Below are 17,315 nucleotides of genomic sequence, written 5' to 3' on the forward strand. Positions count from 1 at the left end.
TCCTTTTGTAGGCTGAGCCAAAACTTGATAGCCATCGGCATCGGTGACAATATTGAGGAACCAACTTCCTTTTACATCAGCAAGGTCAGAAATGCCTAAAGAACTGCCTGGCTAGAAGGTTGCAATTATTGGCAAAATGGCGAACAACAATGCTGAATGTTATAGGTAATGGTAAGATACTACTATGTTTTGGGTGGAGTGGAGAAGCATTCAATCCCCTGCCTTGTCTGCACTACTATCCAAAACTATACCAAGTGATCTTTCCTTCCTAAGGGGCCAAGACAAGCTAGAAGTTTGCAAGCGGACCTTCTGTTGTCACCGGTCTCAGTTTTGTACCTATGGTGAATCCACCGTAGAGTGCATAGAAATATTGTATTGTGCGCACTCTAGTGGATCCTCCCCGGGAACATATGGAAAGCCCATAAGCTGGAGAAAAAAGCAAACGCAGCTTGTCATGGCCATGATAGGAATGGAGGAAGATCTCCCCGCCTCGGTCCCTGACATCAGCAAAGCCTTAATGGGAAGATCAAACTCTTTTCCAAACCACCAACAGCAGAAGGATATATATTTGGGTGGAGTTGCCCTTAAGACTTTAGATGCATATCAAACACCTTAAGACACATACCTAAAAACAGAAAAAAAAATCAAATGGCAATGGACCAACGCAAACCAACTATCAGAGAGGCGCAGGCGGTGTGGAGAACACCCGAGGGTGTCAATCTCACAGCTGCAGCCTCTAACCATGCGACAGCCGTGTTCTGCTTCCACACTGGGCCTTGTGATCTGTTATAAGGAACCTGGTGCCAGGGAAGAATCTGTCTCCTCCGTCTGCCACTGCAGCCCAGAGCTGTTATTCTTGGCCAAACCCTTCCGTTTCCTCAATGGCAAAAAAGAGCTTTTCTTTCAGCTGTTCGTAGCTTTTGTAAGGAGGCAGGTCCAGTCTGTTGAAGCTAAAAGCAGAAGAGGACAGAAATTAAAACACTGAGATTCTTTTTTCCAAATCTGACTATTTTAAAATAGAAGTATTATGATAATTTCCAAATCAGTGGGGAAGCCCCCAGGGGACCAAATGCACTTGGGTCCTGTCCTGATTTTGTGTTGGGGTTGCTGAGCTAGTGTGGTTGACAGCGTGCCACCCATCTCTCATCTCTGTTCAACCACGCAGCTCAGCCGGAGCGAGGTGTGAGGATCAGCAATCGTCTCTGGAAGCAGGTATGTGCTGTAGATGAGAGCCATCATTCACTACAACATGGACATGGTGGCCTGTCAATGTGTGACGCTCATTTGTATTTGCGCATTTGACAGTGGCTACAGTGCTGTGCTGTCGCTCCCCCATAGGAATAGCCATAAATTGGGCTTCACCCCGGGGTGGGGCTGATAGCCAGCACTAGCATCAAAACAGCAAAGAAAGATGTGCTTTTATTGCACAAGAAGGTCAAAGCGGGACCAAGTGCATGGAATTGGGGAATTCCACAACAAATTGGAAATTATGATAAGACTTTTCAATAAATGGAATTCTAGTTTTAGGTAGGTGACAATTGGTGGCATTTAGCTTCCAAGGTTGAAAACCTTGCTCCAACTCCTGCTACCTCCAATGCATTACTATTGGCCCTTTGCTTTGACTGGCAGCCTAATAGGCCAATAGTCAGGGTAAGGAGCTCAGAGGGGGTTGGAGGTGCCTTCTGTGTATTGCCAGCTAAGTATATGTCACATTAGATTTGCTTTAAAGGAGAACTATGGGGTTAAGTCTTTTCCCCATAGTTCTCCTTAGGGTAACGGGAGGACACAAGTCACCCTAGGCTAAGTATACCGCAAGCTGCTGCTCACGGTATACTGAGATGCCGCAGCTGAAGCGGATCCCGACAATTGTGCCAGGATCCACCCAGCTGCGTGACTGACAGCTGGCTCTGCCTATCTAGAGGCAGAGCCAGCTGTACCCGCCCCCTCCCCGTCTGTTCTGCCAGTCAGCGCTGGCAGATCGGAGCGGGGAGGGGGGAATCGGGTTCCATAGACTCACCGCTCCATTCTAACTTCTGCTGCAGTCGGTCCATATTCTGGATGCAGGATATAGTGCGCTTCCTACTTATTCAGATAAATCTTCAAAAGATCCGCAGCACAACCAGAACAAGCCCAGGTGGTGAAACGCGTGAGAGGCGTTGGCATGGTGTGGAAGATGTTCATGGTGATATACATGCTGCTCAGTGCTCTCTTGGATTTATTTTTGGAAACTGTTTGGATTACTGCAATACATTTTGGATTGCACTTATTCTGGTTGTGCAGCTGATCTTTTTGAAGATCCCCAGGGAACCGCTTATAATATTCAGTATATGTAGTGCTACAAAGTTAAATGAGACTAGGTTAAATGAGACTGCTAGAGATCAATGTCCCTACAGTCCCTTTATAATTCAAAGCTTCCACTACTAGCTGCCGCACCATGAATAACAAAGGGCCGCAGGTTTGGCACCAGGGCCCTATGGTATGGGTCTTACCAGGTGTGACTCCGTGGCAGCCAGGTATCTTTGCCAACTTTATCAATGCAGAACTTCTGGTGTCCATTACTTCCTGCAAGACACAGCCAGAAAGGTCAGAGCTGACTCCAGCAGCAAGGGTGAAGAAGTGGACAAAGGATAACATTTAAAATACAAGTACAAATCCAACTTTAAACATGATGCTTAAGAACATGTGACAATGAATAACTATTAAGCTTGCTATACATTTCATTGGACCATAGCGATAGAAATAAAAAACAATCCAGTGCAAGTGGCCCCTGATGGTCCCTCCTTTACAGCATGTGAACTGACGTAAAGCATGTACATAAGAAAAATGTGGAGAGGGTAGGGAGGTAAAGACAGAAAAGACATGCTCAGCATCCATATATGTGTTCCTGTTCCCTCAACATTAATGACTGCCAATGGCTTAAGGAGCATACACATCTAAATGGTTCCTAGAGACAGAACTCTGTGAAGGTTCTCATTCATCCAGGTCATGAGATATAGATAGATAATAGATATATACATAAGAACTGGCCTTGCTGTATTTTTCCTTGAAGAGGCTTTGCTGGTCATCCAACTAGCTTTCTCAATTCAGAATGAATTGATGAAGCTAGTTGGATGACCACTGAAACATCTTCAAGGAAAATACAGCAAATTGTCTTGATTTATTTTATACAGATACAGGGACAGAACTGTATGCAGAGATTCCAGTGTCTGCAGCTTTATCAGAAAAGAGAAGGAAAAAAGGAATTGGAGGGATGCCAGTTGATGTCAATGCAGTTTTAAGGGTCAGCAGGTAAAAGGTAATAGTTAATATTTGCAAGTGTGCTGGATCTGCTTGGATATATTAAAGCAGCGAATAGGTGAACAAACATTTTGCAGACTCAGTCTTAGGCCTGGTTCACACCTGGGCGTTTTACGGCGCGTTCCTACGCTTTGTAAAACGCTCAACATGTGAAAACAAACGATTGCCTATGGGCATGGTTCCCACCTGGGCGTTTTACAGCGCGTAGGAACGCCCTACGCCCAAAGAAGTACAGGAGCTTCTATGGGGAGTATTTGCCGCACGTATCCATTGGGATACAGCCAGGAAGCCCTCGGTAACGCGCGTGTCGCACGTTTTTTTTTACCGCGAATCGCAGTAAAAACGCATGGCACGAAAAATGCGCATATTAGATACACCTAGGTGTAAACCCAGCCTTACAGCCTGCCAAGTTTAGCCAACAAAAAGGACATGCCAGGAGCGCATTTAGTACAGAGAGCACCTGAAGGGTAAACAGAACTGCAGGCATGTGAGTGGCATTTTACTGCTGCTGAAAAGTGTCAGGTATCAGGAGGAGGGAATGCTGGGAGCTGTGAATCATTACAGGCACACACGTCATTGGACCCAGAAGTACTGGGAGGTATAATCACAGGTACACTGTACAATGACAAGGGGAACACTACAAGTGCTGCTGTTTTTTAAAGTGGTCACAGCAACAACAAATCTGATCTGTAATGTGGAGGAAGAGAGGACAACAATGAAATATAAAAGGAACAATATGTAAATATTTTTTATGAGACTTTGGAGGTGGAAAAAAAAATAATAATTATAACTTCTCATTGTCCATTTCCTTCACCACCTGTCAAAGAGACACATAGCCGTTGTCATTTTACAGAAGCCGATACAGTCCATAATTGCATTTTATTATTTTATTCCAGTAAAATAATCATTTGACTAAAAATGTCACAATGTGGCCAAAAGTTTGTGGACAACAGACCATCACATCTCTATGAGCTTGATGGATATACCATTCCAAAACCATGGGCATTCATGTGACCCCTCTCCCTTTCATTATGATAACATTCTCCACTGGGAAAATTTCCACAAAACGTTGGCGTGTGCCTGTGGGAATTTGTTCCCATTCAGACACAAGAGCATTCGTGAGGTCAGGTACTGATGTTCGACGTGGCTCACAGATGGCGTTCCAATCCATCCCACAAGTGCACAATTGTCTAAAATGATCATATATGTAGTATTAACAGCCCTTCACTGAAAATAACTGGGGCTACGTGGGCAGTGCTGGTGGAGTACTGGGACCTGGATTCAATTTCCAGAAAATATTCTGGACTTTGTGGGTGTTTTCTGTGCTTGGCTGGGTTTCTTCTAGATGTATAATGGACTTATACACAGATATAAGTGCTTGGTTCTTAAAAAAACACCCACCTGCCAAAACCACTGGACCTGCTTGCTGTTTTTTGTGTAGTGCCGGTAGATTGTATTCTTCTGCCAGTCATTCAGATCGATCTCCTGCATACCGCACAGCATGAGCTAAAAGACAATAAATAATATATAAGTGCCATTTCTTTTTTTTTTTCTCTCTTTAATACAGGTCTTAATAGGAGCACAAAGCATATCTTTAAACAAGCTTTATCGGCCACCAACAGGCCAAAAAAAAAATGTTGGGAGGAGAGCCCAGTCATGTGACCTGCCAAAGTCATGTGGACTGCATGCCGCATCATGCCTTTTACGAATGGGCCATAAAATGCTGACTGCAATGTCGAGTGACTTTGTGGTGTCCAGCCAAGAGTAGATAGCAGTAACCAATCTCAGCTGTTAGTTTTACCCTGCTTGTAAATACTTGCTTGGTGTATTGCTCTTCCAAAAAGTGTATGCAAACTAAAGCTGGTTATACACCTGCAGGCTCAACGAAAAAAATAGAACAGATTCCTCCATCAATGCTTACAAGTGTTGATGGACAAATCCCCCGCTAAAAATGTCAGGTGGTCATAATAATCTGCCACTCAGTGTATATGGTTATATTTTTTTGTTGGGCTGAACGCAGAAAATTTTACGGATTCGTCCATCAGAGCTTATGAGTGTAGATGGAGCAATCCCCTGCTGTTTTGAAAAGATGATTGGCTGGTAGCTCCTTTCGGCTGAGAATTTTCAAACCAGTATTTTCAATCAGCTGATCGAGGGATGCCGAGCGGAAGGGTGCCAACAGCGGAACCCACGCAGAACCGGTCGAAACTCGAAGCGTGTATACCCAGCCTAAGAGTAAAGGAAAACTGTACGTCGAGGAATATGGAGGCTGCCATTGCCTGGGCTTCCTCCTGAAATGCTAATGGCCTAGCATACTAATCCAATGACTTTAATCATTTCTGATGCACCAACCTTGAACAAGCATGCAGGACAGTTGTTCTCACTTCACTCTGACTTTCCTGAAGCGCATAGTTTCTCCAACTCAGAAAATACGAAAGTCAGAGACAAGCCAGGCAAGTAGCATTTTCAGAAAGGTTAGCAACAGCCGTGTGCATGTACACGGCCTTACTGAAGTAGACGACTGTCACTCAGTGAACATACCTCCAGCTCCTTCTCGTCAAAGTATCGCAGCCATTCGAGGGGGACGACTTCATTGAAACCATCCAGAAACGCGTTAGTCTGCTCCTCCACCCCACGCATAAATCTCCAGTCTGTAAGGAGTCTGTGATAGAGAACTGAAAGTTAGTTTTCTGCTAATAACACTTGTATATTCCAGAATCCAAAATATAACTAGGGGTACCCTTACACAAGATGACAGAAACCTGATCGAGCCAGTTTCTGGGTGACAATCTCATTGGCTAACATCACTATTATTGTATGGCTGCTGCACACCTTGATTGCTCACTGTCCTCTAAAGTCCCTGAGCGGTTTAAATTCTCATTGTCTTAAGGTGGCCAAACATAGAAAGCAATAAACAGCTCAATCCAATAGCCCAATGCAATGCTTGGTTGAGGACCAGACCATTACGATGTGCAATGGAGGCCATGAGTGTTTCCAACACCCATGATCAGGGTAATGCACAGACTCTATCAATGTTTACCTCCAGCCTCAGGTCTGTATGGAAGCGCGGACTTGGGCTGTAAGAAGTGCGGCTGGACTACAAGGGGGTGAAGGAGGAGGAATCATCGATGCAGCCTTGCACAGTTGTACATTTGCAGTGGCAAATAGGACATGTAGTAATTCAATGGGAACGATCCCAGTGAATGGATGGCATGGCTGTACGGGTGGAGTCATGCACAGCTGAGCTGAATTAAAAAGCATATATACGTTTTTTTGCCTGAAATTCAGATCTAAAAGGCACTTTGGGGAATAATCTTTGGGACTATGCTTCAGGTTACACATGGGTGGAACATGAAACATAGGTCTAAAACTCGGACTTAGCCTTTAAGGACAAGCAAATGTTATTCCAAGCTACGTACGTGATAAATTCTTCTTTATTCTCCTCTGTCACGCGGATGTTTTCCCCACCCTCTTTCAGCTTATGGGAGGTCACTTCTCCTAATATCTCCATGTCCTGAACAAAGTATAGCTCCAGGTCACATTCCTCCAGATTATTCTCCCTGTAGGGGACAGAAAGAGTAACATCATGAAATACTACAAACAAGGAAGATAGAGGACAACACAGGCAAATCTCCCCGCAGGAACGCTCAAGGTGATTACACTGACTTCTCACACATGCCGGGACCTGATGCAATCTTCTGGATTTGATGTTGGCGGTTTGTTCCTTTTTGTGCACACAGAAGGAAACAATCGCCAATGTGCTGAGAAAGCTTTTCCTACATGTCCTAAAATATTTATATATTCTGGAGACATTTTAATGCTTTGTTGTTAACCTCTTATTGCAAGCTGTATCCCTTTCAGGCACCCAACAAACATGGCCACCAGAGAGAGAGAGGGCACAGCATGCAGGAGGACGCTACTGCTTCTCCTATTTGTATTCTTCCCGAATTTATCGCATTTACGGTATATTAGCACAATTTTAAACAGACTGCATTTCCCTCTAGTGAGGCAGATGAGTCCTTACCAGGTAGAAGTAACATGCAGTTTACTGTAGTGAAGTGTCAATATATCCACTATAGCTACAGGAGCTGGGCAAAGGGCAAGAGAAAATATCATTTATCGAAGTAATCGCTGTTTACTTTCTCCTACATAAGAGATTTTAACCGATAAAAAAATAATTAAAGCCATTGTACAATAAAATGCAAGGTAGGCTTACAATGCCTGGGCTCCCTTTCCCGTTCCAAATAACCTAATAGGAGGTGTAAAATGTACATGGTGACGTCACACTCCTCCCGGCAAGATCTTGGGGAGCACAGACCAGCTGACATCTCATGAGAAGACGTTTCTGCAATGGACTGAAGCATCTTCTCGCAAGGTTTTGCCCCCACTGCATTCCCCGGGAAACTTCCTGGAAGGACAGTGACATCATGCCGAACGAAGCAGAAGATTGTGGTAAGGGAAGTATAAATCAAACTTTTTTTCTTTCCAGGTACATTTTAGCATTATTAATAGTAGTCGATTTATGAACGGGGACAGGGCGCAGGAAATATGAGCAGACCTTGCATTTTACTCCAAGGTTTGCTTTAACAGCAGGAAGGTCTTATTCTTAAACAATATGTGAAGTCCAAACCGGTTAGAGCAAGGAATGGTTAGAACCGCTGAGTTTCTGTCCGTTTGCTGTCCGTGTCCCAATGGGGAGATTTCCCTTCAATTCCTGTCCTGGAGACACAGTAGTGAGAGGAAGTCTCTCCAAAAAGAGGGGAAATATCCTCTTAGTTGGTGCCAGAACAAGCGCCCCCACTGGACAGGAGCAGAGTCAGGAATTATGGCAGGAGATCTCGCTCCTGGAGTATTCAAGGCATGTAAGACACCCGAGGCTGAACTAACCCAGTAGGATTCACCTGTAATAACGTAGGAAGGATGAGAGTGCCACAGCACTAGAGCAAGTGCATTTGATTCTTATTGTACATGATATGAGAACAAAAGCCATGGCATGTTGGGGGCTCAAAAATCTGCCTAGAATATTTTAAGTTATGATCTTCCATGTTTATGTTATGTTACGTCATTTTATATTATTTTATTAGCAAGCCCTGATGAAGGTGTAGTTTTGAGCCCCTAAAACGTGTTCAATTTTATTCTCTTATCATGCACACAAAATCATCTGGACTCGCATTAGTGCCGTGGTTAGTGCTGAGGTGGGAGCTGCCTTCAACTTCTGATCCTTCTCCAAGTTTCTGATCCAGCGCTCCACTAACATGTATTGTTAACACGTTGATAAAACGTATTTAAAAAAAAGTGAACAAAACAAAGCAAGACCACCACAAAAAATAGACGATAACAATGGCGCTTAGCCCAACTCACTTGATCCAAATAACGGAATTGTAGAACTCCGGGTCAATGGACTCCAGGTCTTGCAGCGTTGGTTTCTTGTTCAGCATCCTCTTGTAGAAAGGCAGAGTAAATCCAGTGTCTATGAACTTGCCATGGTACAGAGCCTGAACAGCATGGAAGCAAACAATATAAAAGTGCAATTCAAGGAACAATACCTCACCCACCCCACAAAAAGTCTCCTGCTTACCATTGCGATGAAGCGGCCGATGAAGCGGAAGTAGGTCAGGTGGTCTGGGTTGATGGACGAGGCCGGGTTTATCTGCAGGCAGTAGTTATTTTTCCCCGCGTATTCAAACAGGCAGTACATGGGATTCAGAACCTCATGGGACAGTAAAAAGAACCACTCTCTGCCAAAGGATGAAAGGGGTCCATTGGAATCAAAGGTTTCAGAAGAAAAAAAACACAAAGAAGACGAGACAAAGAGGTGGGGACAACAAGGAGAGAAAGAGAGACCACGATTCAGACCACCATAAATCAAGAAATCAACTTTAACTCGTAATCCCGAGCATTGACCCTATAGTGTCACTCCAGTTCTGTTACAGGTATTATAAAATATCGGTCATATTGATCCCTTGTAAAATGTAAAAAAAAAAATTCCCTCCAATGGCAATAGCGCAGTTTCTAGTCAGGATTTCCCAGAATGCTCCTTACCAAGGAACTAGTTCATTTCTACCATGGTGTACCGAGTCTCAGTTTATATTACATGCAGCTTGTTATATGAAATAAATAATTCCCCAGCATCTGCCTAGATACAAGCATTGCTTTCCGTGTACTAATACCTCTCAGTTTCCTAGTTAAGAGCCGAGATAAGCAGGACTCAAAACTAAGTTTGCAAAAATCTTTCATCCATCTACCTACCATATGTTTCCAAACTGGAGTTTCACTTTAGGTAATGACAAGTCACAAAGGTTATCCGAGTTTATAGAAGGTCATTTACCCAAACAGAGGCGAGTATCTGCTGACAGGTTGAAGGTTGGACGGCTCCATGGTGAGAGCTCCCCGTATCCTGTCCGTGGTTCTACCCTGTGGTAGAACAGCCTGACGTAACCTACCATAGGGTAAAACCACTGGGAGGACACCGAGGAGAGACACGAGAGCCAGAGGACACCGAAGATGCAAGACCACAAGAGTGCCAAGGGACCCAAAAAGCCAGTGAACAGATATGAGAACCCAAAACCAAGGAGCACAGAAGAAATGAACCACCATCCAGGAGGTGATGAGCTGTAGAGCTGCAACGTTCATTAACAGAGATAACTAACAGAAAGAAGAGCCTAAAATCAACCCAAATACTGAAACCAAGAGGAAAAGCTAGAGGAAAAAGAATTTGGAACAGCAAACACAGATCAAAAACAAGGCAAGCAACATCAATACAAAATCAATTTGAGCCTTAAAGGGAAACTATAGCAGATCTGTACATTGTTAAAACTTTTTTCTGCACCTAAAGTGTATTTCAAGCCCAAACTTTTTATTTTGGATAGAGTGGACTAGAATTCCTGTCTGGTTTATACTGCAATCTGGGGCTCCATTACAAAGATCCGCCCTCATTTCCTGTCCTGCTGACAACAGTTTCATCAAACAGGTAGTGAGGGAACAATCAGAATCAGGGACACAGGACAGAAATATTATTCTGGAACAAGTAAAGATGAGGTGCTGGATTGAAATCAGAAGACCAGTCAGATCATTCATAATAAAGGCTCTGGTGAGGTTGCTCTGGATAAAAACATGGTGTCCCTCAAAAAAGGGGTCCAGATTTGAAGAGTCTAATGAGGGTGCCAAACAGTCTAGGAGTCCAAAAAGTTTTTGCTGATTCAACGATCTGACTATATTCTACACAGCAAATAATCAACTCTCTTGATTTACGTTAGTTTTGAGTCCCTGTGATTATCCATTATGTATAAGCCCAGAAGAGGAAGTCTTTGAGCCCCTAAAACACGTTGGCTGTTTTGTTTATTCGGCGCTCTCATCAGACTTTATCTGACACGGGTTCTAGCCTATCCCACGCTACTAAAGAAAACCATTTATTTCAGGTTAATGTTGCTGTTGGAGAGTTACCCTCATTTTTGTCTGGTGAAACGTTGTCAGCAGGGCAGGAAGTGAGGGTGCATCTCTCTAACAAAGCCCCAGATAGCAGTAAAAATCTGATAGGGGGTTCTAACCCCTCCCCTCACATCTAAAAGTAAGAAAAAAACGTTTCGGCTGGATATACAATTAAACATCACTAAAATGCCACCCTCCCCCAAAGCCCACCTTTTATTTTCGCAGATCCCCCCTCTAGTAGCCATCTAAATACAGACAGTATAATCAGCTTGCTGAATGACTGCGGAGATTCAAAATCAATTTGATAATACATTTTGGTAATGGAATCATCATAAGTTTAAGCTGATCCTTCTCTATAGTAAAGTTATAGCAGCAAATACCAGGTGGTAGAGGTGTGCTGCCACAAATATGTCTGCCTGCTATAGATTCCCTTTAATAATAGCTCTGATTGGCAGCGATAGCGCCTTCTTACCTAGCAATGCCGCCATAGTCCAAACCTTCTTCACCGCGCATAATGATGTAAAGCCTACGGCGGAGATCGTAGGGCTTCATGTTCATGATCTGGGGAGATAACATGGGGTTATAGAAACAATGGTCTCCTCTATACGTAGGAACAGCATGTATCTGAAGACATTGCAAGGGTGGATGTTGCCCTGCCCAAAAAAATGTGACTAAATGGATACCTACTGATTAAGACTAGATCTTATTTACTGAAGTCCATACAGTGTACATGTCTGCAGCAGGGCTTCCTATGACATCTTCTGTCCCAAAAACTTTTATATTATTTAAAAGTCAGTTCATTTAGAGATAATCTTGTTCTCTTGCAAGGAACCCGTGTCTTATCCACTAATCATCTAACTTCATTGGAGTTTAGATGTGAAAGGTACTGTTAATACTACAGCATACAAAGACATTTTAGAGAAATATGACCTTCCCACCTTCTAGGTAAATTTTTGGGAAGGGCCTTTTTCTATTTCACAGTGACTGTGCACAAAGCCAGTTCCATAAAGACATGGTTTGATGGGTTTGGTGTAGAGGAAACTCCTGCAGATAGCCCTGACCTCAATCCTACTCAACACCATTGGAATGCCAATTGGGAGCCAGGTCTTCTCATTCAACATCAGTATCTGACCTCACAAATGTTCTTTCAGCTTTAAGGAGGAATCGGCTACCTCCAGGCATACCTCCCCTCAACGTATTCATTGCTATATATGATTCAAGATGGAGGCTCTCAAAGATTAGAGCTAGGACCACACTACACAGAGGGGTATTGACGAGGCAGTGTGGCTTCCATATATTTTTGCACATTTTGTGCAATTTACACAAATTGTTAAACAGTGTAATTTATTCTGTTTTGCTAACTAGCTGGTAAGTGTGCTGGGTAATTTTTGTATTATGTTAAATGAGCACCAATGCCCACATTCCCTCCAAATTCTTATTAAAAACCTTCACAGAAGAGTGGGGGCTGTTAGAACTACAAAAGGAGGAGGGCAACTCCATATTAATGGCCATGGTTTTGGAAGGGGATGTCCAACAAGCTCATACAAGTGTGATGATTAGGTGTTCACAAACTTTGCCCATCTAGTATAAGTTCAAACATACATCTGGCTCATGATTTTCTATGTAAAAGCAAGTATTAGAGACTAAACATACTCCCTTACTTACTAAAAGTAAGAATTAAGGGACTGAGCATTACAATAAGTTTATGTATAGAAATGTAATGATTTCTCTGGTTCTCTGCACAGAAAATCCTGAATTTATGATGATCAAATTCATATTATATTCATCTATAGTATCTCCTGTGTTACCTGCTGGAAGGAGTCTTCAAACAAGGTCTGTCGTGATACACTGATCTTCACATGACTGGGGAGGGTGTTTGACTGAAGGAAAAATAGAGAGGAAATAAATAACCCATACATGCTATTGAGACACTGACAACAGCCGCTTTGTTGTATGTACGGCAGAGACGTACCACATAGGCTTTTTTTTCTTTTGCCCAGCAAGAAGTGCATGCTGGGTAATTAGTCTGTTTTGTGCAATTTGGGTTCTATGTGACTTCACGTTGATTACTTACATGGCACAGGAACCTGAACTGATGATATTTCCAGCGGAAGCTTCTGCTTCGGTCATAGGCTCCAGGTGAACCTCCAGGTTTAACCCTTTGGAAAACAAAGAGCATATATTTTACATGATAGCCATACCCCTCTGTATATACGTAGCTTACGTAGCTCCAGGACCTGCAGTCATTCTTGCCCATAACTGCACATAAAGGGGAATGGCAGATATTATTTTGTTAGTATTTGACAAAGTAGAGTTGGGGCACAATCTCTGTAGAGATTTTTACCCCTCTTGTTAGAACTCCCTGGCTTCCAGAGTGGTCACTGGCACAGTGAGAGAGAGAAAATCACTGTTGGGGACATTTACATTAAACATAAACCCAACAGAAGTAGCATGCCCTTCCCAATAAATCAAAAACATTATAACTGCTCTTAAAAAAAAAAACTCTGCTAATCAAGATTTGGCTGGTGTGTTGCCATTCCTGTTCACTGCCATGGCTGAACCTGGAACAGAGGAGAAGCTCTGCTCCTACAAACCAGTCATATTTTATATGTAAGTCAAGCTGGTCCAATGGTGAAGGAAGCCATGGACCTACCAGAGTTCTCACTGCCTACCAGACATCCTAAAACAGGGCAGATGCAGATAAGTTATCTGGGGTGTCTGCCAGCAGATGCCATAGAAGGGTTTTACTTAAGCTGGGGGACCAAAAGCATCACAAAGCTCTTTCATTCTCGTAGTGTTACAAACAACATTGTATATTCAAAAAATTAAAATGAAACCCAAAATACTCGACTTAAGGTGGAATGATGTTCATTTAACATGAATGACTAACACTGAGGTCCTGTTTAAGTTATATGCGATTCATTTTGAATGGCATCCCAACACACTAAGGCAATGCACATGTTTTGCACTTGCCCCAATGCACAGCAATCCACCATATTGTGCTGTGTTGACATATTAAAAATTGTGTATCAAGTCTGATTTTTGGGACCTTTCAGTGCATTGTGGTCCTTTTTCTCATCAATATGTCGAAACAGCCAAAGACAGTCAACAATTTTAAAAAAAGCACAAAAAAAAGGAAACATAACCGTTGTGCCGCCCCCTTCTTTGTTGTTGTCCTAAGTACAGGCCCACAAGATCATTATGCTAAATGCAGCTCTATCCCCCCTGACTTCATGTAACACACATTCTCACCTGCTTTTGTTACTGTTGTACTGATCTATGATACATAACACAGCATTCTACCCCACCCTACTGCCTTCAACTAAACTTTGGACAAAAGGGGGTTATCATATGTACCCTGAGTCAAAGCCAGGCCTGGGATCCTTAAATGTTGTGGTACGAGAATTGTGATCCACAAAGTAGCGAACTCCCTCGCTGGTGTACTTCATTTCCCATCCTGGAGGCAGCGCTGGCTCCTGAATCATACTAAAAAGAAAGGACAGAAAAAAAAGGGATTATTTAAAAACAAACTCCAAAATGTGTTGGCTCCTTTTAATCTACAATAAAATAAATTGGACTTTTAATAGTACTGTGGAGCTCTTATTCCTACCCCAGGCTACAGAGAGCTGCCTGTTTGCAATTGCACCGTCTAGCTCACTTTAAAGATCCAGTCCAGTGATCTACTAACACAATTTCGGTTTCTTATTAAATGTAAACTAATCAGAATTCGAATCTCCTACTGTCACGGAAGGATAGAGAACAACAGCGATCAGTTCAGTTACTATAGACAGCACAGATGCTTTCCCTTCAAATATAAATTCATGGATTATCAATGTTTCTGTTTTCACATCCTCACCCCTGAGTGCGTGGATCTTCCCATTGTGTGGTCCTTGTGTTGTGGTTCACGTAATAGACTCTCCCATTGTCCTGTCGCTTTTCTGAAAGGGCAAGAAAAAAAAAAAAGTCATACTGTACAGTCAAAATCACATTCCACACAAAACCTGAACGGACCAGAGCGATAAAACATGTGCATTTATCTTTTCATAGTATTTTCAAAAATACCCTCAAACTGAACACAAATTCCGGTCACTGGGCCTTTCTGACTACGCGTGTCGTTGGCCGCACTGCCTTTTTAGAAATAAAATAAATAAATCTTTCTTAACCTGAAAAGCCACAGAAGAACAAAAACAGCAGCAAGAAGTTTCTGGATTTATATTTACATAGAACACAGTGTCCCAGGAACTCCCGAAATCTGCAGTGCTCGAATATAGGGCTGCAACAACTAATCGATAATAATCGATTATGAGAATAGTTGGCAAAGAGAGGGGGGAGGGGCTTCCAGAGGCAGAGGCCTTTTGGGATTTGTAGTTAAAGCGCAGCTGGACGACCGAAGTTGCCCACCCTGATCTAGCCTCATCCTTTCATGGGCAATGTCTCAGTGTTAGCATACAGTCTTCTATTCCTAACTTCCCATCTTCTATGCCTAACCTTTTGCCTATTATTGCACAGTGTCCCATTGCTTCTGGAGGAGCTGTATTGGTTTGTTTGCATACATCAGTACAGGTCACATACAACACTACGATATACTACTACAACATTTAATAAATGACTAAGGCACATGATATGGAAGTCTATGCTGACATTTCAGATGCAGCCAGAGAGAAGCTCAGGCCACGGTTGATGGCGCAGGCCCCTGCTAATTGCAGACCATCGAGTCAGTTCTCCTAACCTCAGCCTCACCACACACTGCCCGACAGACTATATATACATTTCATCCTGCCACCCACACATGGCAGCGACCCCACAAGACTCCCAGGAGATCTATACAATGTTCTAATTATATGATTGAAAGAATTCCAATATAATAAAAAGCAGGATATTGTTTTAAAATCTGTTAAAATCGCTAACTGTAGCCAATTAAAGCTAAACTCCAGACAAGTGGCTAAATACACAGTGGAGAAGCATATATATTACCAGCCAAGGATTTGTAACTGTGCCAGACAGAGCTGCCAGGTTGGTGACTTCACTTTTCCCCCGTGACAGTTAAGCAACACAATTTGGTCACTGACCCTACCGCCAGCCTGCTTGGAAAATGAAGGAGCAGCAGCATGCTGATGAGGTCATCAACTGCCTGCGCTTGCCTCTCCTGTAAGCGAGGTTACAGTGTTGACTGACAGCACTGTGGAGAGCAAAAGAGCCATGTCGGATTGCTGGGCCCTTCCTACTGCAGTCTGAGTGCTGCTGTGCAAGGGATTTCAAGAACTCAGTATACAACCCAATACAGGTACACAGGCAAGCTATAAAAATATGCAATATGTATTATTATTAACAATAATAATATTACACAAATATTTATAATGTTTTTTTAAAGAAATACACAACTGGCTAAAATGTTTTCTTTTTTAAATGAATCACACTGGAATTCACGTTTATTAGTTATCTTTTCAGTAATTTTTACATTTAGAGTTAGAATAGGGTTAGAGCAGATCTAAACCCTAATTGGTGACATTTGTTTCCTCTGTGCTCTCTGTATCATTTCTTTTTAAGTTTTTAACTAAATTGTGCGCCCCGCACTCCCTGCTACTACACTCTCCCTAAATGCTTACTGGGGTTCTAGCCTTCCACTACTCTAATATATATGTATTATCACTTCCTCATGTATCACTTGCCCCTCCATTTTAGATTGTAAGCACTCAGGGGCAGGGCCCTCCTTACCATCTTGTCTTGAATTATATTGTGATTGTAATGTCTGCCCTACATTGTAAAGCGCTGCGCAAACTGTTGGTGTTATATAAATCCTGTATATATATAAAAATCACACATACACACACATATATATATATATTCTTCTATATACACACACATACATATATATAAAAAAAAAATTATTTGTTTGCGGCGTTGCTGTTGAAGATTTTTCCTCACTTCCTGTCTCATTAGACATGCCGGCAAAATCGGACAGCAGTAAAGTCCTGGCAGAGGTTGTCACCCTTCCCCACCATATCCAAAACTTAATTTCAAAAAAGTCTTGGTTGAACGTATACTTTAAGGGCTCATTCAGACGAGCATACACGCCTGTAAAAAAAAAACCCCAATGCTAGAAGGGACAGGTGCTGTGTGTAATTGCACGCAACATCCTGTTCTTGCCTAAGGGAGGGCGCGGCTGCACGAAATTACACATTGTCACATGCACACCCAAACCTGTCCATCCATGCGGGTCTGGGTGCCCACACTTGGACACACTGTCTATAAGTGTGCGCACCCGGACCTGCACGGTGTAGGTTTGGGTGTGCGCGTGACCGCGTGTAATTGCATGCAGCTGCGTCCTCCCATAGGGAAGAACAGGCTGCTGTGCACAATTACACGCAGCACCTGTCTCTTCTGGGATCGTGTCTTTTTATGGACGTGCATGCCCATCTGAATGAGCGCTACAGGTGAATTGAAGAAGGAAAAATACGCCTAGGTAACTGTTCACTCCTTTTTGATCAGGAACAATATTATTATTTGCAGTTTCATTGATATTTTGGGTTTAATACAACGAAGCAGCAAAAGAGTGTATGGCACTATCATAAGATAATATTAATAAATGG

The 17,315-nt window shown here is 42.8% G+C and overlaps 1 protein-coding gene across 1 annotated transcript in view; it reads right to left on the reverse strand.

Moving 5' to 3' along the window:
* Positions 1 to 719: 719 nt before the first annotated feature.
* Positions 720 to 17,315, reverse strand: part of LOC108790643 (NEDD4-like E3 ubiquitin-protein ligase WWP2) — a 63,397-nt gene continuing 46,801 nt past the window's right edge. The window contains 13 exon segments of the mRNA XM_018560953.1: positions 720 to 950; positions 2,490 to 2,594; positions 4,056 to 4,114; positions 4,699 to 4,803; positions 5,839 to 5,959; positions 6,717 to 6,857; positions 8,659 to 8,792; positions 8,876 to 9,035; positions 11,198 to 11,286; positions 12,534 to 12,605; positions 12,800 to 12,884; positions 14,083 to 14,211; positions 14,582 to 14,663. Coding sequence (XP_018416455.1) covers positions 851 to 950; positions 2,490 to 2,594; positions 4,056 to 4,114; positions 4,699 to 4,803; positions 5,839 to 5,959; positions 6,717 to 6,857; positions 8,659 to 8,792; positions 8,876 to 9,035; positions 11,198 to 11,286; positions 12,534 to 12,605; positions 12,800 to 12,884; positions 14,083 to 14,211; positions 14,582 to 14,663 — 1,382 coding nt within the window. The 3' untranslated portion in view covers positions 720 to 850.

Source organism: Nanorana parkeri, unplaced genomic scaffold (genome assembly GCF_000935625.1).
Source record: "Nanorana parkeri isolate BGI_ZX_2015 unplaced genomic scaffold, ASM93562v1 scaffold490, whole genome shotgun sequence".
NCBI lineage: Eukaryota > Metazoa > Chordata > Amphibia > Anura > Dicroglossidae > Nanorana > Nanorana parkeri.